At 41.9% G+C, this 24223-nt stretch overlaps 1 protein-coding gene across 1 annotated transcript in view; it reads right to left on the bottom strand.

The window, feature by feature from the left end:
- Positions 1–684: 684 nt before the first annotated feature.
- fam171a1 (family with sequence similarity 171 member A1) overlaps positions 685–24223 on the bottom strand; it is a 31754-nt gene continuing 8215 nt past the window's right edge. Inside the window, exons 2-9 of the mRNA XM_061820478.1 lie at positions 22623–22850; positions 21958–22050; positions 17017–17175; positions 14944–15120; positions 7529–7645; positions 7270–7387; positions 6097–6214; positions 685–3127 (exon numbers count right to left, since the gene is read on the bottom strand). Of these exons, the coding sequence (XP_061676462.1) occupies positions 1655–3127; positions 6097–6214; positions 7270–7387; positions 7529–7645; positions 14944–15120; positions 17017–17175; positions 21958–22050; positions 22623–22850 (2483 nt within the window). The 3' untranslated portion in view covers positions 685–1654. The remainder of the gene's footprint in view (positions 3128–6096; positions 6215–7269; positions 7388–7528; positions 7646–14943; positions 15121–17016; positions 17176–21957; positions 22051–22622; positions 22851–24223) is intronic.

The following is a 24223-nucleotide window of genomic DNA, read 5'->3' on the forward strand; positions in this document are numbered from 1 at the left end:
ACGTGTAAGGTTTTTGAGAACACAGGCTTGCATTATTTTAACCTGCTCGAGGGGGAAAAAAAATAGTTTTTAAGAAAATGATTGTTATATCTATATGACTCCAGAGTGGATTTGATTATTTCCCAACACTCTCATATGGACATGGTTGGTCACCCCCCCACGCTCCCCCTCTAAAAAAAAAAAAAAATAACATGCATCACTCTGAAAAATATTTTAAAACAAATATTCCCTCTCCAAATGTGGAAAAGTAAACCGTTACGCCTTTGCCTACACTCACTTTGCTTTATCCATTCCCTACTGTGCTGCAATGCATCTTGGTGCCTCTCGACGGGATTTCAGAATATTGTGAGCTATGCGGAGTGTAGTGAAGAGACATTTACTGCATACTTTCTGCCACACTCACAATCAGGAGGGCTGAGGTAGAGGAGAAAAGGCAAGACGAGGGCAAAAGGAGGTGAGGAATAAACGGTGACCTGTTCTGGAAATCTGGTGCTTAAGAAAAGGCACTTGGAAAATTCGAAAAATAAGAGGGGAAATGCTGCAAATGGGAACAGTTTGGTTTCAGTTAAAATAAAGATATATAAACCTAAAAACACAGAATAAGGGGGTGAATAAAAGCTCTTAGATATTGGGAGAGGAAGAAGCATCATCAGGTTAAAGTACTTCACCTAGGCAATCAAAATAATTGTGTGAAACAAGCAAAAAACGCATCTCAAGAAGGTATATAAAAGTGATCCATAGCCTTCCAGCAACATATGCCAGTCAGTGATTCAACTTGTACAAAAAACCCTTCATCGTATTAGACAGTATTATTATTATAGGCATAACTAGAAGCGGTTTTACATCCTTACCCTCCAGATGGGTGGCGTGTCACACTGTCTGATTACACGACAGTGCAGAGTGTTTTTTTTGTTTTTTTGTAGTTCACGTAAAACACTCACCTGGTCATTGAGCAAAGCTCTCTTAAGAGATTTAAGTGTGTGCTGAGGTGTTTTTGTGCAGCCAAAACCACTAGCAACACACAGCAAGAGTAGGAGCAGAGTGGTTTTACTATCAGTGGTCCGAGGCCAATATGGCTTAAAGAAAAAGGATCTTGTAGTCCTTCATTTGTGAAAATCACCCATCCATTGTCTGTGTACAACCCAAAAAAATGCATATACTGTATTTGCTTCATACACATAAAAAGTCCTTCAGGCAAAGTGTAGATCCCGCCTGCAAGTGGAGTGTGCACACAGGTGGTGGTTGAGGGGCAGTCATGGTTGACAACAGTGGTCATATTCATGTAATAGTACACAAAAGTTTGTAGAAAGTAGAGCGGTCCTTTCATTTCATGGATCCCAGTGCTGATGAGACTACTCTCAAAAAGTATAAAATGCACTATTACCTTTACAGTTAAACCTAATTTCACCTCCTCAAAACTTGTGCAAAAACGACTGAAAGAAACAGCTGAATGTGCATTCCAAAGTTGAGAGAAGTATGAATAAAGTTCACATGCAAAGGTAATGTAGTGCATTTAAGTCAGTCCTGAAATTTCTCTCAACAACCCCATACAGTATCCCTATTTTTTTTTTTTTTATGAGTAGCAGATATACAGTATGTCAGTGCTTTAAAAAGGCTCATCGGGTTTGTCCTTCTCATGTGGTCACCTGAGGATTTATTTCATGTGGAAGGCCAGTAGGGGTCGCTCCTCCCTCTTCTGCCAGGGGCTCTTTTTCTCCTCCTCCCCGTCCTCGGCTGGCATGTTATCCTCGGGGGAGGCGGAAAGCAGCGTGCCATCGTTCCTGAGTGTCATGCTGTCGGATTGCGTCAGGGGAGGAGGAGAAGCCGTTGAGGAGGAGGAAAGTGAGTAGGGTTCCGTGTATATTTGTATGCTGTCTGCTTCTCCCTTGACGGACTGGACAGAGCGCAAGTTGCTGTGCTGGCTCTCATGCTTGGGGGTCTCTTTACTGCCTGCCCCATCTAGATCATCCACGTAGACCAACTGAGTGGATCCCGTGGTTGACATTGTGCTCTTGGCCCCCCCCTTCTCCATCTCTCGTTCCTCCTGCTCCACGTCCCGTCCCCTGCGCCCCGCTCTGGGCTCGTTCAGGTCAACACCAGAGTCCAAGCTAGCGTCATTGCCGCTGCCGTGCCTCCGCCCGCTGCCTTGTGGACCTCCTGTGCTTGTGACATTACCATGGCAACCGGCCCGCTGGAGGTCAATGTAAGAGTGGCGGATGTGGGCGTTGGATCGTCCGTCCAACGAGACGAACCAGGCTCGTGGGTGTGGCAGAGGCTTGCCTCCTCGGAGCTCCATTAAAGTCTTTTCAGCCAAAAGGGTGTCCTCGCTATTTATTTCCACCAGACTTGTTTCTCCGAGAGCTCCTGGAATGGACACCAACTTCTCTCCGTCACCCTGCTCGGCAGGACTAGGGACACAGTCTTTGGGGGTTTGTCCTGATGACTGGGAGGCATTGAGCTCAGCTTGGATAGTCTCCAAGTCACTCTGCTGGTCTGTCTGCAGCAGGAGTGCCTGACCCGAGAGGGGGTGCTCCCCGGGCAGGCGCATGTAGTGAGCGGGGATAACCAGGGTGGGACGCAAACTCGGATAGGTTTCGCCACTGCTCAGCAAGTCCACTGAGGCACAGCACAGCAGCTGACCCGGGCGGGTGAGCGAGGAGGGCTGCTCCAGGTGGTCCACGGAGCGGGAGAGAAGATAGTCAGGGACCCTGCATTCACTCACCTGTCCCCTGGAGGGTGAGTGAGGTGGGGAGGAAGGGGAGATGACAACCCCGCTTAACTGATGTTCTGACATCTGGCCGTGCTTGACTGGTGATAGTCCATCAACTATGTGGTTGCCAGACGAGCATACTGATACGTACGACTGACGGTAACCTTTGTCTGTACCACATGACATGGCTGACTTTAAGTGCATTGTTTCCATGGATTGACGGTAGTCTCCGCTGCGAGGCGTCAGATTACCGAGGGACGAGCCGTGGTGGCTGTTTCCTAGCGAAGAGCGGCTGCGTTTGCTGTGCTGGATCAGGTTCTGTGCATGGGAATCGTCTCGGTGCTCGTAAGAGGACGGCTTCAGCATCAGCGTGGTCATGTTGGGCTCTGTCACTGTGGAGACACACTCCAACTGCACCTGAAGAAAAAAAAGGCAGTAAGGGAAATCTGTTAAAAGTTCTTTTTTTTTGTTAAATAGGATTTCATAGCAAAAACTGAATTTCACCACCAAAGACAGTCAACACCACAATTAGATTATCTTGTTGAATGGGTACGATTTATTGTAAATGACTCAAGAAAATGACAAAGTATTGTTCTAATGATATATTGTTGAAAATCTTTAATTTTCACTGTTGTTTACATTATTTAAAAAAAAAACAAAACCAACAACAAAAAAATCCCTGAAGGAAATCTGATGCACTATTCAAAAGAAACCCGGTAACTTCTGGCATAGTCTGGAGCATCATAAACAAATGTACATATAGAGCTTGTGCACGTGACGTCACCATTTTCACAGCGCCACATTGCCGGTCAAAAAGACCTCCTCAAATGTGTGGGGGACATTGAACCGGAGCAGAATATTCACAATTCCCGAGACTTGTTGTGCTGTTGGTTGTTACAACAGATGAGACAGATATTCAAAGAGATCATTCTATAGCATACCAGCTGAAAAGACCAGAAAAGATCAATGGATTTTGGCAATTAAACGTGATGGACGGCGCCCAACCAAATAGACACGACTATGTAGCGATTACTTCATTTCAGGTAGGAATTACTCTTCTCAATCTCAAATTCACAAGAAGTATTTATAATGCCAATTTGGCTCATTTGAGAAAAATGTGTTAAAAAAAAAAAAAAAAGACAGGAAGTCATCTCCCACGTACACGGAAGCATGTTGTGGCCACATGTTGAACTTTGGTAAACGTCTCCGAGAGATTTTTTTTTCTTTTTTATAAATATGCATTGTTCTTAAATGAGTCCAATGCATATTTAAGAAAAAGAAAATAAATCGGTCACACAGAAGTTTACATAGGATAACGTGTGGCTGCAAGACACTTTCGTGTACAGCGGCTGAAGCCTATCCCAGCGGTTTATTTTCTTTTTTTAAATACGCATTGGATTCATTTGAGAACAATGCATATTAAAAAAAAAAATCATCTGTCACCAAGAAGTTGACCGAAGTTTAACATGTGGCCGCTACACGCTTCGAGTACGACTGACTGTCTTTTTTTTTTTCTTTCCAATCATAGTTAATAAACGTGAGTTTCTGTAAAACCAGGGGCCATTTATTTAGATATTGGTATTTGTATTGAAAAAATCTGAACGGCTCTATGTGGGATTTATTCTTGATTGAGAACAGATCCTGCAATGAAGTATTTGTATGCGTCCAGACTTTTCTACACTTTCAAACTCTTCCGTGTAAATCTCGACGACTTAAGTCACCAGATACATGTGTAGATCCAGTTGTCCGAGACAAGCAGAAGCGGGCTAACAGACCACTTTCATATTGGCGAAAACATCAACTTCACCATTAAATATGAGTCCTTTATGCCAAGCGTCTCTGATTTTTCCATGTACCTTCGTTTATTATCACCTTCTAAATGTTTAACGGTATCGGACAAAACTCTGTGCGTTGTGCTATAAGACTTATTTTCGTGGCGTCTCCAACCGACTTAACATTGAAGAATGCTCTGTTAGACTGTCAATATGGCCAGTCACGTGACTTCGGTGACGTAAGGGCATGAACTCTATAGGACTTTTGATATGCGTAAGAAAGGCAATGGATATTTTTTTATACGAACATTTTGTCAAATTGTAAAATACCAATGGAATATCGAACAAAACATTTTTCCCCACTTAAAAAACTATTTAGTCATATTTTAAAACTGTTTGCATGTATAGGATAGTATTTTTAATGCTTTCCATATGGGGTATTTGGCTCTTCTGATTAGCCTTTCCACTCCTCTCTCAGAAATCTTGCAAGGAACACCTGATGAGGCAAATTTATGGTGGTATAAATGGCCTTCCACTTACATATTATGGCCCCAACTTTGCTCACTGGAACATTCAGAAGCTTTTATTTTTATACGCGCCGGCAACCAATGGCAACGTTCTGTTTTGCAACAATTAGTTTGCGATGGTCTTGGACAGCTCTTTGTTCTTACCCATCATGAGATGTCTCTTGACAAACACCCTGGCAATAACTTTTTGTAGGCCATCAATTCGGACTAAACCAGCTGATATTCATTTGTACTGACAAGGGGCTGTGTTGATGTTTGATTATTGATAGATTTTAGGTGTCCTCTTCATTTTCCATACCCTTTTGAACCTCCCTTTCTTCATGTGTTCAGTATGTTTTCCCTGTATCATTTCATATTTTTCCACACAACTTAATTTCTGAGCTTATTTGATCAACTTTCTTTTTATGTATGAATTATTTGTTTGGCAAAATTTTCAACTCAGTTGCACCTTTGGAAGTATACTCAGTGAGGAAGAATGGTGACGTTTTAAATGCCTTTTCAGCTGGTGTAGATGGCCAGTCTGGCACAAGTCTTTGTTGGGGATCCAGTGTCCATTAAAATGGAAAAATAGTAATCAGGTGTACATGCGTGTCAGGACACGGGGCTGAGTTACTGTTTGATTATAGATTTTAGGTGTTGTCTTGGCTTTCCATGCCTTTTTGCACCTGCCTTTCTTTGTGTGTTTAATACTTTGTCTCCGTGTTATTTCACATTTTTACACCAAACTTGATTTCTGAGTTTATCTCTTGAACCTTCTTTGTAGGTAGGAAATACCTGGGTTGTTCCCAACATCTGGTCAAAAGCACCTTGTGTGACATGTTAAATACTTATTTCAGCAGCTACATAAAATATATCTTGTTTTTAAGTAGTTATGGGCTTGATTTGGTGCAATTATTACCACAGGTGATTCCCACAAAATGTATAGATGTAAACTAAAAAAGGAAATCTTCACATTGAGACAACTACAATTTCCACCCCTGAATGATCCATAATATCCCCAGCTTTGTTTTTTTTCCTTCTCTCATGCCTTAATATCCGTGACAAATCTTGTTAGACGACAACAGAGGAGTGACATCCAAGTACCAACCTCGTTGGTGACGAGATTGAGGTGGGACATGGATGTGGCTTGGTCCCGCTTGCTGCTGTCCAGACCAGAGGACAGTGTGAGCTTGCGGTGAGAGCCTCGGGGCTTCAAACAACGACGCCTGGTAAACACAGACACAGAAAACAACAAATAGGTGACAAATAAGACAAAGTGAGGATTCCCATTTTCTTCTTTGGCAACTCGGCTCACCAAATTTCGAATATAAAAAATTGTTTACAAACCGCATATGGAGAGAGAGAGAGAGAGAGAGAGAGAGAGAGAGAGGTCCTTCATGTCAGGTGAAAGCAGATGTGGGTAGAAACATGGTACATTTACAGTTCTTCATTCATCTTCCATTCCACTTATCCTCCCTAAGATCATGCTGGAGCCTATCCCAGCTGTCAATGGGCAGCAGGCGGACGACACCCTGAACTGGTCACCAGCCAGTTGCAGGGCACAGAAACAAACAACATTCATTGACATTCACATTCACACCTACGGGCAATTTAGTCTTCACTTAAACTACCATCCATGTTTTTGGGATGTGGGAGAGAACCAAAATATCCGGAGAAAACACATGGAGGTTCAGGGAGAACATGCTTCCACATAATGCAAGATCAAATTAATTACTGCATGGGTAATTAATTTATGACATCCATCCAGGTAGACTCAATATTTTAATTAATCATTCAGGGGAAACAACTAATTTGTTTTTATTAAGTTAAACATACCAATCTACACCAGTTAGAGATAACATTTTACCAATTATGCACAATGCCTAAAATTGACCGTTATCACAAAGTATCCAGGGGTTATTTAATTGATTCTGTGTTTGGCCTTGATTAAAACTAGAGTGAATTTTTTTTCTTAATGGGGGTGTTAAAAACCAGAGATCCAGCCTACACTGTTGTGGTTTATTTTTAAATATTGTAACACTTGTGTTTGTTTTTGTTTGAAAAAATTATGGGGGGAAAAAGCTCACTCAATCTGTTTTTGATAGCAACAGCCGAAATGGGCTCACTGGTTAACTGTGTATGAACAATACAGCCTATGAATTGAGATAATTCGAAAATGGAGGTATTGGCTCCCGACACACCATAAAAAAGCAGGGCAGAGTGCATATCAGAGGGACAAATATCACTTGACAATACGGTCGTATTTGGTCTGTTGACACACCTGCAGTAGTACAGGAGGATGCAGAGCAAAAAAAGTAGAATGAGTGCCATGCCTCCAAGAATGGCCAGTAGAAACATGGTGTGGTACATACTGATGTCCTTCACAACCAGCAGACCTCCTGGAACGACAATAAAAACAGATGAAATAAACAGAAGATTCCAAAACTACTCCGGTAAGTATAAAACTTCTCTAAATCCTTGTGGTAAATTGTTTTCCAATGTATGTACTGTCCTCCGTGCCAAACCAGAGTGAATCTCACCTGATTGGAGTGGCGACATGACGGCAACCCAGTACCCCAACTGAGGCGCAATGTAGGTGAGGATGAGTTGGTCGTCCACCCTTTGCACGTGACCCCAACTGCTCTTTATCCAGGAACCTGCGCAAACACACAAGATATGCACCGGAATCACCCTCAAGATTGTTGAGACGACCATGTGGCAGTGTTTCACAAAAAGTTGTACTTAGTTGGTTTTTCAAAATCCCTTCAGCTTCGCTTATTCTATAGTCAGACCCCCAATTATTCATACTTGGGATATTCATCCATTTTTTTTAACTAGAGAAAACCCACGCAGGCACAAGGAAAACATGCAAAATCCACACAGGCAAGGCCAAATTTTAACCTGGGTTCTCAGAACTGTGATTAGCTAACCAGTCATCCACCGTGCCTTATATTTGGGCCAATTTTAAAAATATGCTTTTGTATTAAATTAAGAGATATCTTCTGATAGCCACACAAAAAAAAATTCTAAATTTGGTAACTGGCCATTAATAAAATATATATTTGGGCTCACAATGACGAAGGAACTGGCTAACAAAAGTCACTAGATCTCAGAAAGTTAGAATAAAACATGTCAGCTTTTTCCTTTTTAAAAAATTAAATACAAAAAATATCTGATGAATTCAATAAAATATTTTAACTAATTTCTTTGTGTACCAGTTGTTCATAAAGTCAACAAGCACTTTTTTTTTTAATGTTAGCCATCATTTGGAAAGGCGTGAGGCCATCAGCATTTGACAGGCTGGGCTTTGTAGTTTTTCTAAACATGTCGGTCTCTCCCCCATTGTTTTTCAAACTATGGGGCTAGCCGCCAAGGTGGGGGTGGGGGGTTTGCAGGGCTACATTGAACAGTTTTCATGATTATGTTACAGCCAGCAGATGGAGCTACTTTTACTACCAGACAGACAAGCCACACCAGCCGCTGCAACTGCGTTAAATGAAATGATGAAAATGGAATTATGAAAGATGTTACATTTTAGTAGAAAAAAAAGTTGATATTTGTGGCTTGATAAACTCGGCAGGGTACATTTTCAAATGTAAAAATGCCCACAACAGCGCATGTGTGTGTGTGTGTGCTGCTTTAGCCCATGGGTCCCCAAATCCACAGCACAATATTGTAAAATTGCTGCCTGGAAAGACATTTTTTTGTCCCAGATTGTGGCTCAGCACCAGTGTGACAAATTCTCAAAAACGGGATCTGTTTTTCACAAACCACCCAGTATAAAGCCTGCTAACACCGCCACTGATGAAAACACCCAACTCATAGAGCAAATGTTTGCGCAAAGCCAGGGAATGTCTCTCCGGAAGGCTTCACTAAAAATCATCATCAAATAAAACCTCGAATTAGCAGATGCTTTGGAGAGTGAGAAAGTTTTACTTCAGATTGTTCAGAGGCTTCCAACTAGCACTAAAGTGCAGTTAGGGACAGAAAAACATCTTCAATTTGACAACAGGCCCCAGTGTCAACTGGCAAGCTATGGCCAAGGGAGTCATGTGCCTATAAAGATTGCAAAATTTAAGCTGTCATATGCTGATGGCCTCACATCTATCTGAATAATACCTTAACAATATAGAAAAAGGAAATGTAAAGTGACTTCTGGGACACCCAATATATGGTATAAGAAAGTATTGGGGAAAGTAGACAGAGGGGCGGGAAAAAAAAAAAGTAATTCAGTTACTGCGTAAATTTTACAAGAATAAAGAGATTGACAAATAAAATGAGCACTGTTGAAGATTTTGTCAAGTTCAAGTTAAGTATGTTTCACAAATGAAACATTCGATGCTAAAACCAATATGTTGTTGCGGGAAGTGTGACAAACTATTAAAATTACAACTTCATTCCCATTACATTTTATTCCACACAAAGTACACTGGTACCTCTACTTACAAAATTAATCTGTTCCAGAAGTCATTTCGTAACATGAATTCTTTGCAAGTAGAATCACATTTTACATGTAAATAGCATAATCCGTTCCAAGACCCCAGTCCCCCTGCTTTTCAAAAATAGGCATTCAAAGTACACAATGTAAACGAAATAATTGGGATCATTTTTGGCGTTGGGCGACTATGCGAAGAGAAGGGTGAGTGAAAAGCAAAAGGCATCGTGGGGGGTGGAGGAGGAGGCAAACTTTGACAACCGAGAGAAAACACATACGAACGTACGCACGGACACAACTTAATTCTACTAAAGTTTCTTGGGGCCAATGATGAAGAACGATTAATAAACGTGCAAAACAACACAAACAAAAAAGTTGTACTCTTCAAATGTGTGTTAGCTTGTAACATCGTGTGACAGCGCTAGCGTGTTTTGGTGAGAGTCAAGTGTCCAAGGAAATCAAAAAGCATCATGGGTAAAGATTCACATCCCTCCTAGCCAATGGGATGCTAGAAAGAGGCTGCAGCGAAAGTTAATGGGAGAGCAGGTCTATCGCGCCACACAAACCAAGATACAGGATGTTTACGTTCGGTGGAATTTGGGGAATTCTACATGTATTTTTTCCCTTTGTATCCTGAATTTCCTTAGTAACTAGAGAATATTTTTCAGAGGAGGAGTTTTGTAACCTGAATTTTTCGATATTAGAGACAATTGTAAGCAGAGGTACCACTGTAAATGCATAACCCTTTCCACAATATTTTTGGGGGATTTCAGTGTGCCTCAAATCTCACACATCTAACCCAGTCTTACGACTGGACTCCCCCCAAAAAAGTATTAAACAGCTGCATCTCATTCAGAATGCTCCAGCTCGAGTTCGGACAAGAACAAAGATGTCAGAGCATATAACTCCAATTCTACAAGTCTTTCTTTACACTGGGTTGCAGTCAGCTTTAGAATAGATTTCTAAGTTCTGCAACTGGTCTAAAAATCACTAAATGGTTTCGGTCCTGAATACATGATACAAAATGCTTATGGAATGCAAACCCAGTGGTGCTCTGAGATCGACAGACTCAAATAGTGGAACGCAGAGTCCAAAACAAACATGATGAATCGGCATTTAGCTATTATGCACCATACAAATGGTAAGGATGTAAATGTACCGGTACTCCTTAACAACAGAAGCTCCGGAAGAAAATTTTCCGGTCTTGCCAACACCTGTAACTTATCCAAAGCAGGTTCCAAATGCACAGGGGGAACCTCAGGCCGATGCGCTCCCATATTAGTCCAGCTCGGAGTGATATGTAATATTCAGAAATGACATCTGTGTGGTTGTGTAGAATGGATCCAGCTGCCAGCATTCAACATGTACAACACAGCCTATGACAACAGTGTCAGAACCTCCCCTCCCCCAACCCCAGGAAAAGCTCATCGGATCTACACAGTTCATGTAAATGGCCCATTTTGAGTTCAAAACAGTGAATTTCGCCAAAATACGACTAATTTACATGTATCTAGTCTTCATAATATGGTACATTCTATGGCAAACAGGATGAACATGATGAGGGCAAAAATTAAGTGAACAATGGGCTGCGAGTTTGCCAGTGCCACAACCAAACCGGACAACACTGAGTGACTGACTTGCTGGCTGCTCCAAGAAGAGGAAACATTTACATGTGACTTCCTGTGGATGCCGGGTACAACACAGGTGAAGAGTGACCTTTGTTCTCTGTAGACACACTGGCACCATCAGACAATCACTGGTCTTTAAGAAGAGAGAGAAAACTAAAGAGGAAATTGATATAGACACACACAACATGGCAAATGGGGATAAAACACTACTTACAGGAAACAATGAGACAAATAGAAGTAGAGAGGTAATGGCAGTCGAGAAAAGGGAGATACTGCGTGACTCAGCACCTCCAGGTGCACATACATAAACACACCAATCACTGAGAATCACTGAGCCATGTGACCAGCCTTCCCCGCACTCACCCTGGTTTGGTCTGAATCACATCCACAGGAAGGCTGCCCTGCATGTCTCAGTTAATATAAAAAATCATGTTGCCATGTTTCCTTTCAACACTTGGTCACCTAAGTGCATGCTTGCCTGATCTATTCATACACACAGGCTAGTCTGCAGCACAAGACAAACAGATTTTCAAATAATAGTACGCGTGTGTGTCTATGATGGGAATCTTTTACTATGCTCCAACCGTCTAAAAGATTTGCGTCTGGTTTATGTCCTCATTTCAACTCATGCATTACCACAAACAGGCACATAGTTTCTTGGTGAAACTCAATCAGGTGTCAAGTGACTCTCGTTTGGTTATTTATTTGGTGCCGTTGCTAGGGGATGAGGGATGGCGACTGTTGTGGAAATACTGCAGGCATGTGCGTAGGCTACAAATGTGCATGTGTTCTTTCCCATCCTAACAAAAGCTCCTTTTAAAGTGCTGGATATTTGCAACTAAAACGCTAAAAGATCTTCAAAGGGATCACCATAAGAGTAAAGACCAACATTCCATAATTTTAATATTCGGTCAAGGTTCGGCCGTTGTGACTTGCAAGCAAAAATTTAAGACGCGAGCGGTGCATGGTCATGAATTCAACAAAAATCACTTTACAAGCAGCACTTTAGCAGATAGTAAATAATTATTGGAAAAAAAAAATGCTCCAATTTGTTTAATGCTGCTCCCAGTTCAGGGTTGCCATCTAATCACAGAGAGAATTAAGCATTGTGTATTTAAAAAACAAAAAACAAAATAACACTACTTGCTTTAAAGTTTGTTAGCATAATGCTAACACATAATGAGAATTAATTATGTTATGTGCCATAGAATGGCAAATGAAGAGCATCTATGTGAGGGTGTTATAATACTGTAAGCAATGGATATTTGACCACAAATGGTGCAGCAACACATGTAGGCAAGCAACTATACTCACAGGCATATGTTCTTCAACTAACACTACTCACAGAAGTTGGGAAACTTCTTTGTTTGTGCGACTGTTATACTGCCTCATGGTCGCCAATTCTCTCTCTCTCTCTCTCTCTCTCTCATGCACCAAAGGTGGTGGAACTAATCATGATGTACAAACTGATTTACTTTTTACATGGTATCCCTCTAGAGTATTATTGTCCCAATTAACAAAACAAAAATTGCTGTTTTTTAGGGAAAGATGGATTAAAGGCTTTTCTGTTAATTTGCATAGGCAAAGATTATTTGAACATAAGAGCACTGAGTTACAAGCCTCGTTGTGGAACACATAAAACTCGTATCTCAAGTGTCCACTGTATTTCAAATAGCGGTCGTTCTTCAAGTAGATGATATGCCCCAGTTAGTTGTGGATCCGGATCTTTGTCTGTAGTATCTGGTAGTAACTGTAATTCTCTCAATTGAGACATAGTTCACACGGAAATGAAAGAGTTAACTGTGGAGCCCATTTTGCCTCATGTTGTCAACATATTCCCTGTGCAGTATTAAGCAGTCGTCTTTTCTGGTGGTTATGATTTTATTAGTGTGATCTACAATGTTGTGTCCATCCATGTTTTTGTTCTGTCTTGCCACAATACTTGTTTGTTCTTTGTAAGAGCCCTTTATGTTTGGTTTTCAACTGAAATGTCAGTTGATAGTAATTGTACAAATAAAGGCTTCCCACCGAACAGATGACTCAAACTCCCCATCTGAAGTTGAGTAAACAGCGTATTATTTGCTGAAGTGTCTTACCCATACGTTGTTCCATAATGTGGAAGCGGCATCCTTTGTGGACTGTAATGTTCTGCAACAACAGCTGTGGGAACTGTTGAGGTTTTAGGGTTAGATTAACGATTGCAAACATGTCTGACTCAAAAGACAATGTCATCACTGACTGTCTGATTAGCATGTGCGGGTGTGTCACCTTGCAGGCGTCAACTTGAAATCGTTACGTGAGCGTAAAAGGGAGGGTCTGCATAAAACAGCATTGTTCAGTCAGATTTTGGAAGGTTGGCTACTATTACAATCCTGATAAAGTGACACCAAGTTGACAATGATAATGAGAAGAATGAAATATACACTCCCAAGGTCAGCTATGCTGATTGTGAAGATATTTGCCTCCAATTCTACATAACCACCGTACACATTTTGGGCATTTCGTGGGGGGTGATTACATTGAAAGTCAATGCAGTTTGGATCAATGTGAATTTTTGCAGGGGGGGGGGGGTTAGAGGGGTAGATGACAGAGCACAGAGGATGTTGGCATTCGCAAATTCACCTCCTTTTCCCGAACGCTCGAAGTTGGGACACCTGAACTTGTCCAGAAAGTAATGTTGCCGTCTCGGGGAGGGGAAGCCCCACCCTTTGCGGGGCTTACAGAGCTGGTGAGGAGCATGCACTTTCAGCAAAGACGTGTGGCAAATGATCTTTCGCGTCCGCTGGCTACATAGCATAAGGCACATGCACAATGCAAAACTTTTTTCAATCTAATATGCAGCAGTTAAATGATGAATCTTTGTAATTGTGTGATACAAAAAAGCAAAATGTCCCATAAAGACACATGGTACCATCTATCCATCCATACATACAGACAACAGTCGCACTCACAATCATACCAAAGGGCAATTTAGAGTCTCCATCCATCCCTCCATTTATCCATTTTCTTTGCCGCTTATCCTCACGAGGGTCGCAGGGAGTGTTGGAGCCTATCCCAGCTGTCAAGGGGCAGGAGGTGGGGTACACCCTGAACATGTTGCCAGCCAATCACAGGGCGCATCGAGACAAATAGCCGCAATCACAATCATACCTTGGGGCAATTTAGAGTCTCCAATTAATGCATATTTTGGGATGTGGAAGGAAATCGGAATGCCCAGAGAAAACACACGCAGGCACAGGGAGAACATGCAAACTCCACATGGGCAGGGATAGGATTTGAACCCGGGTCCTCCTAACTGTAAGGCCAATGCCCTAAGCAGTTTTCCCACCGTGCCGCTGCATGGTACCAAATTAAGATTAAAATTTAAAAAAATGTGTTAATTTAATATAGGAAGAGAAGACATCTTTTCACATTCGGATTATTTTTTCAGTTACTCCCCTTTAAAGCGTTGTTCTGTCCGACTTTCATTAAAAATCCATAAGAATAGAAAGAACCACAGTGGCATCTAAAAACTCCACTGAAGCACAGTAAAACTGTTCTGGCTAAAAGAGATACAGATCTTCATTTCTGTTTGACGCAACAGCCGAACAGGACCAAAGAAATATTTTTAAAAATTCAGTTGTTAGTTCCTTATGATCTTGTGAATAAAGTCATTCATCACTCCACCTGCTACATTATTTCTGGTAAAAGTGCATAAACTGTGATTTGAATTTATGCAGCTTTTCCAGTTAACTAATTAAATTATTCTTATTTAAAACCGACATGCCGACACAGCAATGTGTTCAGGGAGGACGAGGACATTTATTTCTGAAAAATCCATACTCGAAATCTGAACTTGTGCTTGGAACAGCAGAAAGCTTCCATGAGTCAGTGCGTTTCTATCAGTACGTACCCAAACGTGGGTCAAATCTCCAAGTGGGAACGCGATCATATTCCTTCAGGCCACTGTCTGCAGGTAGCGGGACAGAGACCGTGGTTGGCTCATTCACCTGCAGTTCCAGTCCGTCGCTGGCCAATAGGTGAACGGAGATGGCAGCCACAGGAGTCAATTCCAGAGACTTCTCAGATCCTGTGAGGGAGTAGGTGAGGTTGGGGTTTAGTAACAAAGCAGTGTATCTGAAGAAGAGATGTCAGGAAGGCTAAGACAGACAGGAAAGAAAACAAGGGAAGGGCAGGAGAGGGGGCTAAGAGGGAAGAAAAAAAGGGAGGTTGGAAGTGTCACAAAGGCCAAGTACGCCCGACTGCGGGTAGTGGGGGCAGGGGGTCATTTGAGGGCTATTCAGGCCAAAGGAACAGGGAGCAAATGGACACTTTTCTTGTTTTTTTTTTTTTTCTTGCTTCAATAAACAAAAATCCAGTTCCCTTGATTTGCAGATTACCATGACCTGAGTGACTGAGAATCTAAACAAAAACAAAGAACCTAGTATGCTTCCACCAATGTTTTCAACTCATTTGTGAAAATGTGATCACATGTAGACTTCTAGACTTGGGCCCTGTCATTTCAAAAGTTAATTTCAGTCTCACCCGCTAGGAATTGTGTGTACACTGTATATCTCAGTTGACTGATTGTGGCTTTACTGGCTAATGCATCTTTACTAAAGTTTGTTACCAAACGTCAGGGTCACAAAAACATGACCAATCAAGTTTAGTAAGGTGGCCCATTTTTTAATTGTGTATTGTTTTTTCTGAGACAAAAACTGCATTTTGCTTGATTAAAAAAAAAAACTTTTTTTGATTTGGTTTCCGATTAAAAAGGGATGAATGATAGACAGCTAATGCAGGCATGAGGCCTGTAGTAAAACAGTATACACACACAAGGGTTGTGTTTGAGACGGTCATATAGAGATAGTGCAGGTGACGTCATCGTTTTTACGACGCCATATTGCTAGTCAAACAAAAATACTCGGCAGTATGGGAATTGCTGAACCAGAGCAGATTTTTACAATGCCCGAGAGATGTTGTGATGTTGGTTGTCACAATAGACGTGCAGTTCTTCAAAGATATCATTCTATGGAATACCAGCTGAAAAGACCAGAAAAGATCAATGGATCTCAGAAATTAAACGGGATAGGGTGGTGACCAACAAAATACACTGGCTCGTTTAGCGATCATTTCACTTCAGGTAGGAATTATTACTCCTCAATCTCAAATTATCAAGAAGTATTTATAATGCCAAATTGACTCATTTGAGAACAATCCGTATTTCAAAAAAATAATGAACTCTGTCGCAGAGAGGTTTATGGAGGTTAACGTGTGGCAGCAATACACTTCCGTGTATGGTCGAGACGACTCCCTGCCCTAAATTTTTTTTCCAATCGTATTTAATGAATGTGAGTTTGTGTAAAACCAGGGGTCATTTATTTCAATATTGGTATTTGTATTGAAAAAATCTGAGTGGGTCCATCACTATGTGAGATTTACTCCTGATTCCTGATCCAGCAACAAAGTATTTGTATGCGTCCAGACTTTAATACGCTTTCAAACTTTCCTGTGTCAATCTCGGCGACTTACTCACCAGATACATGTGTATATCCAGTTGTCCAAGACAGGGAACTGAATTAACGGTCAAATTTCTTATCGGGGAAAACATCGACTTCAGCATTGAATACGGGCCCTCTATGCCAAGTGTCTCTAATTTTTTCGCGTACCTTCGTTTATTATCACCATCTAAAAGTTTAATGGTATCAGACAAAACTCTGGGTGTCATCCTATAAGACATTTTTGTTTCGACTCAACGGAATTGACTTTCAACAATTTGACTGGCAATATAGTGACGTAAACAAAAATCACAGGATTTTATGACATAGGTGCGCGATCTCTATAGACTAGAGGCTGTTCAACATGCAGCCTTTCTATTGTGCCACTCTCTCTCCTCTTCACTCAAGACCCAGACTCCAAACCCCACCTAGTGAACCACCATGCGATCATCGTCCTCTCTTTGGCTCTCTCTGCCTGCTGCACCTACCTGTGTCATTGCTGGCAGCGACCTGCAGATAGGGAAAGTGCTGGATGTGGGCGAGAGAGTCTGCCACAGTGAGCAGTGCAGTCAGATTGGCATAGGATGTGTTGACAGGAAGAGTTAAGGCTCTGCGCTGGAAATGAACACTCGGCTGGTGCCTAAAACCTTGAAAGGATACAGAAATCCAGATGTCACATACTTGTTTGGGACACAAACATAAATCACATTGAGAAGGAGGGAGGAGTGTCTTTTTTTCGATACCTAACATACAAGGACAACTGATTCTTCATGGCTCTTATTTATAGACAGTGTTAATGTGTGTACTGTGTAGTCCACCTTTTGCCCGAAGTCAGCTGGGATAGGCTCCAGCACTCCCGTGACCTTTGTGAGGATAAGCGGCCTGGAAAATGAATGGATGGATGTGCCCATTGAATATTATCATTTGCACCTAGGGCTGGACTATTGTGGCCAAAATAATCATGATTATTTTGATCCATCCTGAATCACAATTATTATTATCATATTTAATTTGCTACTATATAACATTGTAGTTTGGATGTGTATTGGGATTTATTTTACTTTGTTTTACTTCGCTGTCTGTAAGCAGGGGGGCAGTGAAAATACCTTACCTGGATAATGTTCCATAAATAAATTTTAAAGAATGACTTCAAGGACAGCTCTTTGTTATTAAATACAACAGTGTGACGTATATGGCATCGGTAACTATGTTTCAGTAAAGAAAAAAAAACTCCAAATATTTCTATGTGAACATACAAACACAGAGAAAAAGCCAGGCTTCATTTCCTTGCTTTCACGATGGCAAATGTGGCATTTTTCCACAGACTGGAAGAGCTCTTGCCTGGGAGGGTTCTTCATTTTTTTTTCCCCTGGTGACTAACTGTATTGATCATCAGCTCATCCCCACCAGCCAATCTCAGTCCAGTGTTTGTCTCCTCTGCCCCAGGAGAGCAAGATGCACACACCATCTTGGGCTTGGACTAAGGTGGCCGCGGACCACCCGGCAGCAGACTCTTGGCAAAGTCCGTTACCGGGCCCAGAATTCTTCCAGCCTGCTCCTTCTCCACCAAGTGCGGCTAATTGGGAAAATGTAAGGATGAATGTTTGGAAGTTTTTGTTTTCTATGTATTTTAATCCTCTTATTTCTAACCCTGGGGAGTGCTGCATCCAGGAATGTCAACTCTGTGAATGAAAAAGTAAACACCTACAGAAATCTATCAGCCAATTGGCGTTTGTCAGCACAGCCCACCCCATCAAAGTATTCCTGGTAGCTCTCGGAACACCTTACCCACCAGGAGGAACAAAATAATCCAGGGGGGACCTTCTGTACCATGGTAGTTTTCAGTAGAGACAGAGGGGTAACTCAAGCTACCTGGATAACTAGGTAGGTTCTTGCAAAGGTACCTGTGGTGGAAAAGCCCCTTTTGTCAATGTTCCCACAGAGCAGAGAGAATATTTATCTGAGTATTGTTGTAAAGCTTTTTATATGTTGCTAATATGTGTCCTTAAAGGCCAAGTGTCATCCCTATAAACATTCTGAAATAGATATTGTAATGAAAAATACATATAACATTATTCACTTCAATGTCTATACGAAAAAATAAATGTGAGCGGAAAGCGCGTCATTCATGCGCAAAGTTGCAGACGTGTCATTCTACAACATCCAAGTGGTTTCCATATTGATTGCATCCTATGTCCGTGACATCACCCGGACATTCGCCAATGAAAACACACAGTGCACCCTAACCGTGGGAGACGAACATGCCCCTTCTGACACAGAAGCTCTTTTCGAAAAGGAGAACACCACACAACTGAGTGAAGTTACCGGGGCAATATTACACTATTGTTTCGAGCCATATTCAGATGATATGCGATCACAGCCACGTCCGATCCACTTCCGTGGCGGAGATGAGCCATCCCGGCTCATCGCAGCTGGCCGGTGTGGCTCATTTTTGGCGCCGAGTTGGCTTATCACGGAGCTGAGCCGTGCTGCTTTAGGAGGTTGTTCACAGCCGCCGCAGTACGCGATGAACAACACCGTCGAGCCGGTGCGCTTTAGTGCGTTGTCGCCGAACGCGGCTGAGTGAGGCAGAGCCGAGCCGTGCTGCTTTAGGGGGTTGTTCAAAGACGCCGCAGTACGCGATAAACAACACCGTCGAGCCGGGGCGCTTTATTGCGTTGTCATCGGATGCGGCTGAGTGCTGCATTGTGGCAGTGCTCTTCAGAGCCGTCGCCGTCCGGGAGCCCGTTCGCTTCGCTGGCGAAGCGACGCAGCAACCAGACGCCGTCCAACGTGCACATCAACACATTTCGTACGCGGATCTTTTGTTACGTTATGAGAGACGGATTACGTGGTCTGCCCCAAACTATTATTTTTTTTTAGTAGCTGTATACACCTATCTGTCATTTGGAACCCACAAAGCTCTCGTCCTCCCCACCCGTGCAATCCATTTATACGACGAATCGGGTCTCTTGCAAACTTATGAAGGGTAAATCCATCCTCCCGAGTGTTCAAGCAATGTCCAGCAATGCAACGAGCCGGCATTTTGACTAACACGAAGGAACAACGAGCTACCTTCCTGGAGGTAAAACTAATGAAAACAAACGAGTCCACTTGAGGGCGGGTCTGTCCTATACGTCACTTATTGCTTCTTCTCAAAAACAAATCCCTTGAGAGGATTTTCATGGCGGGAGTTACAAAAAGCTGTATATGTCAAAAACATGTTTTGTGGTGAAAAAACGCATGGGTCCATGTAGGCTAGCGTCTTCTCATTAATAACGTACTAAAAATCATGCATTTCATGACAGTGGGACTTTAAGTCACATTGGTTCAAAAGTTTATAATTGCAGTAACAGCTCTGCTAGATTACATTAGCCACTCAATATAGGATTATCCCGCATAGTATATTCTCAATTTTTCCTCCATAGACATCTTCGGCATCCATTTAATCCATATCAATAAGGTTCCATTGTTAGGAGAAAAAGTACACTGCACACTGGCTTGGGAAAGTGATATCATTTTGGACACACAGAACATTCCAGAGCAGTGAGCACATGCAGCTGGCTAGCTGTGTGTATGAGGGTTTGTATTTTTGAGGTAATGATTATGGTGTGCACATTTTGAATAACAATTAATATTAAGTCTTAAGATTAAGGTAAGAGCTGGGGTTGCAAATTGTAACCTGGTTTGTTAAAAAGGAAATGACCCTATTTTTCTTCATTGTGCATCTCCTTCCTCAACTCTTCATGTTTTTTCCCTTTCCACCTCACCTTATGCTTCTCCTTCTGTTGGACACTTTTACCCATCCCCCCCTTTTCTCAAAATACTCCACCCATATCCGCACTTTCCAGCACAGATTGGATCACGCCCCCCGGGCCCCCCGTCCCATTCATTTCATTCTTTTTTCCCCTCGTGCCACACGCCAAGGTTTATCTCTCCCCACGGCTCCCCTCGTCGAGACAAACATTTAGATGTATGTCAGACACGAGATGAACTACCCTGAGGCAACAGTTTACATGTTAATAGGGTCTGTACATTTATTGTGTGTCTGTGACATGCATGCTTGTCAGTCCAACACAAAAGATTCTGGGGGAAAAAAAAAAAAAAAAAAAAACTAATTCGATTTTTTTTTCTGATCGAAAAAACCCCTTCTAATAGAATCACACACATGTTCATAGAAGCTGGCCAACAAAACGAAATTATTTGGATTCATGTTTTCAGAGCAGGGCTGGACTTCAAATATTTATATTCAACACAGGATGCACATGCTGACAAAAGTTGCAGTTACACATAGGCAATACTTCTTTTGATCAAAGACAACATATTGCATGTTGCTGTAAAATAAAATCAGGTAAATATCACTTGACAATACGTAAAAATTATACATGATATAGAAAATGGTGGAATAGGTGGATGGATAGATATGCAACATTTAAACATTTCGACTTCATCATTCTCTAAACATGACCAATAACTTGGCATTTTCTCGGCCGCTCATCCTCACGAGGGTCACGGGAGTGCTGGAGCCAATCCCAGCTGTCAACGGGCAGGAGGCGGGGTACACTGTGAATTGGTTTCCAGGTAACCGCAGGGCACATGGAGACAAGCAGCACTCACAATCTCACCTAAAGGCAATTTAGAGTCGCCAATGAATGCATGTTTCTGGAATAGGGGAGGAAAGTGCAGTGCCTGGAGAAAACCAAAGCAGGCCCGGGGAGAACATGCAAACTCCACACAGACGGGGCTAGGATTTGAACCCCGGTCCTCAGAACTGTGAGGCCAACAGTCTACAACTGCTCCACTGTGCCGCTGTCTTAAATGAGATCAAAAAATAAATAACTACTTTGAAATATGAGTCGCTTAAAACGCTATAACACCACCAGATAGATGCTATTTGTGAGCCCTTCATTTTGACTTGTTTGTTAGCATTAGGCCAAGCACACTCTGCTTAAGCCAAAGGTATGTGGAAGTTTGAAATACACGTACAAAATTTATTTTCTTGTTTATTTTACTATGCTGTTTGTAGCCAGGCCGCCATTGCAAATGAGTATCTGATCTTATCTGTTTTACCTGAATAAACAATTATTTCTATTTGCTTATTTTTAGTTTGGCTGTAAACTTCAACTGAGAGTGCAGTTAAATTGGGAACAGTTGTTCACTGTCTGCCAAACTGCTGCTCGTTCTGGAATTGATTCAATGCCATCATAAAGCATTCATATTTCAAATTTTTGCTGCAAGTCAAAAAAAAAGCTGCACGATGGCTCATATCTCTTTAAACCCATTAGTCGGGTCACCCCATATCTCAAGGCGCCACTGTCCGTATTGCTGCAAGGAAGCAGCATTTATTCATGCAAACTCTCTAAAGGCACTTTATTTATAGCCAACAGACCTCAGGTTAGTTTAAAAACAAAAAAAGGCATGACTTTTACCTTGGAAATCTGACACGATCTCCACCACATCGTCATAGACCGTCAGAGTAGCAGATCTCTCGGGTAAAAGATTGAGGCTAATGGAGGAAAATACTGGAAGACAAACAAGTGTACACAATGCATTAACTGCACAGTTTTAATTGGATGGACACAAGCCTGCATCTACCTGGCTATAACTCACTGATTACTATCACGCATAAGTCATTAAACCATCTTTCTACATTTTTAATGAAACCAGCTTCCTGTCAGTAGTACAGGACACATGGCTGACCTGGCAGACTGTACTTCTTTCGTTATTCTCCCTTCCTTCATTTTACTCCTCCATTGTTCCGAACTGGTAAGCATGATAATCCAATTGGCTAGCGTTCCCGTTGGCTTATAATAGCCCTTCATCCCTTCCACCCCCATACTCTTCCACAAAGGACTGTAACTCGCACACACACTGTTGTGCAGAGGCCCCTATGGGAGATGAGCGTGTGTGCTTATGAAAGTGAGGCTTAAGCAGGCCCCCTTTCTGGCTTTTTGGCAGGGAGTGTAATAAATTAGTAATGGAGCAGGCCAATTGTTATCTCACACACTTGGCATGAACCCACACATTTCACACACTCGACTGGCACCACATGAGTGGGTAAGCAATAAACACATCCGCTATAGGTGATACATACCAGGTAGTCGGGACGGTGTCCATGGCACAGAATTTGGCACATATCCGTGTTTGGTTGCGGCGACGAGTAACGGTGTCCCCAGGCGGTATGGGAAGCGCAGGTAGGCGTTGCCATCAACCAGTGATGTTTCCGTGGTTACCAAAGTGTGGTTGGCAAAAAGCTGTATGGATGCTCCTGCCAGAGGCTGGTGAGTGCTGGCATCGCTCAGGTGAACCTTCAGAGTCACCTCTACGAACACAAGAGAAAAGATCACTGAGATCGCACATCTCTGTGCTTCCACAATCACAAAGGAGTCTTTTACATACAAAAGCTGCATTACATGACGTTAAAATAATAGTCATCTCTTAACCAGAAGTTCAGTTCATTGTCTTGCCTTCTAGCTCTGGTCTCCAGAGGACGCATTCTTCATGTCAACCTTGTGACAACTTCCTGGATTCCTACCAATGCAACTTCCCCTCTAAAACAATGGACCATTTCCTTTCATCAAACATGGACCACAGCATATAAAACCACCTCTGAAAATTTTTTGTTAAAATATCAAATTAAATTAACAAATTCTGTCTGAGACTGTGATCACCAATGAGGGATATTAATGTGCAATAGAGGCCTAAAGACTATACCCTGGTGTGAACCCCCATTTATTGCAGGGGATACGTTACAGACTCATCCACAAAATGTAAAAAACTTCCACAGAGAGAGACAATGTCAACATTTTTTTTTTAAATTGTTCGTCTTCCACACCCTGTAAATATTTAAACCTTCTACCACACACTTTTAAATACATTTGAAACATGTCTAACCCTAACCATAAACACAATGCAAGGTTGAAAAGTACAGAAAATATTGCAAACATTATAGGATCTGTGTACATGCATGCACCTTTAAGAGGCAGAGCCTGGTTGGGTGGCATATGATGACAGTCTACATAAATGTCTGGACGAGAGCTGTAGTGGACAGGAGCTTCTGCATGTGTGCTCACTGGTTTTTATTGTTCTCTTGGCATTGAATAAACACATGAAAAGTGTATCAGTGACTGTGGCTCTCCTTTCCTACGTTACACTAAAAAACAGATGGCTAAAATAATAGTAATTATCGTTTTAAAAAAAACTACAATAAAAATAGCAGGGTACCTTAACCCAAACCTATTTAGAGAACAAAAGAGACGTCAACTGCTGCTCAACTCTCTGTTGAAATTGTTACCCTGGATCCAAGTTTCCATCCATCCAGTTACTTGTCTACCAGTATGGGTGGGGTGGGTTTTTTAAAAGGTTTTAAAGGTTGTACTTTCAATGCGTATAAAGCACATTAAGTTACCTTGCATTTTAAATGTGTTTTATGAATAACTCCGTCTAGCCTCGCTTCCTAAATATGAATCAAATCTGTGTCAACTTATTTATTTAAATTGTCTTCTGCAATACCAGTTTCAGCATTATTATCTAAGACAACCTGAAAATCAGACACACCTCTGCTCTCTTTGGAGCGACTTGTTTGATCGTTGTATCACGAGTAACCCTTCGGTAACCTTTCAATTAGCTGAAAGGTCTCTCCACTCCCTGCCCAAAAACATGGCCTCCTCCCAAATACTAAAACGCAACTGAATT

This window comes from Syngnathoides biaculeatus, chromosome 5 (assembly GCF_019802595.1).
Source record: "Syngnathoides biaculeatus isolate LvHL_M chromosome 5, ASM1980259v1, whole genome shotgun sequence".
Lineage (NCBI taxonomy): Eukaryota > Metazoa > Chordata > Actinopteri > Syngnathiformes > Syngnathidae > Syngnathoides > Syngnathoides biaculeatus.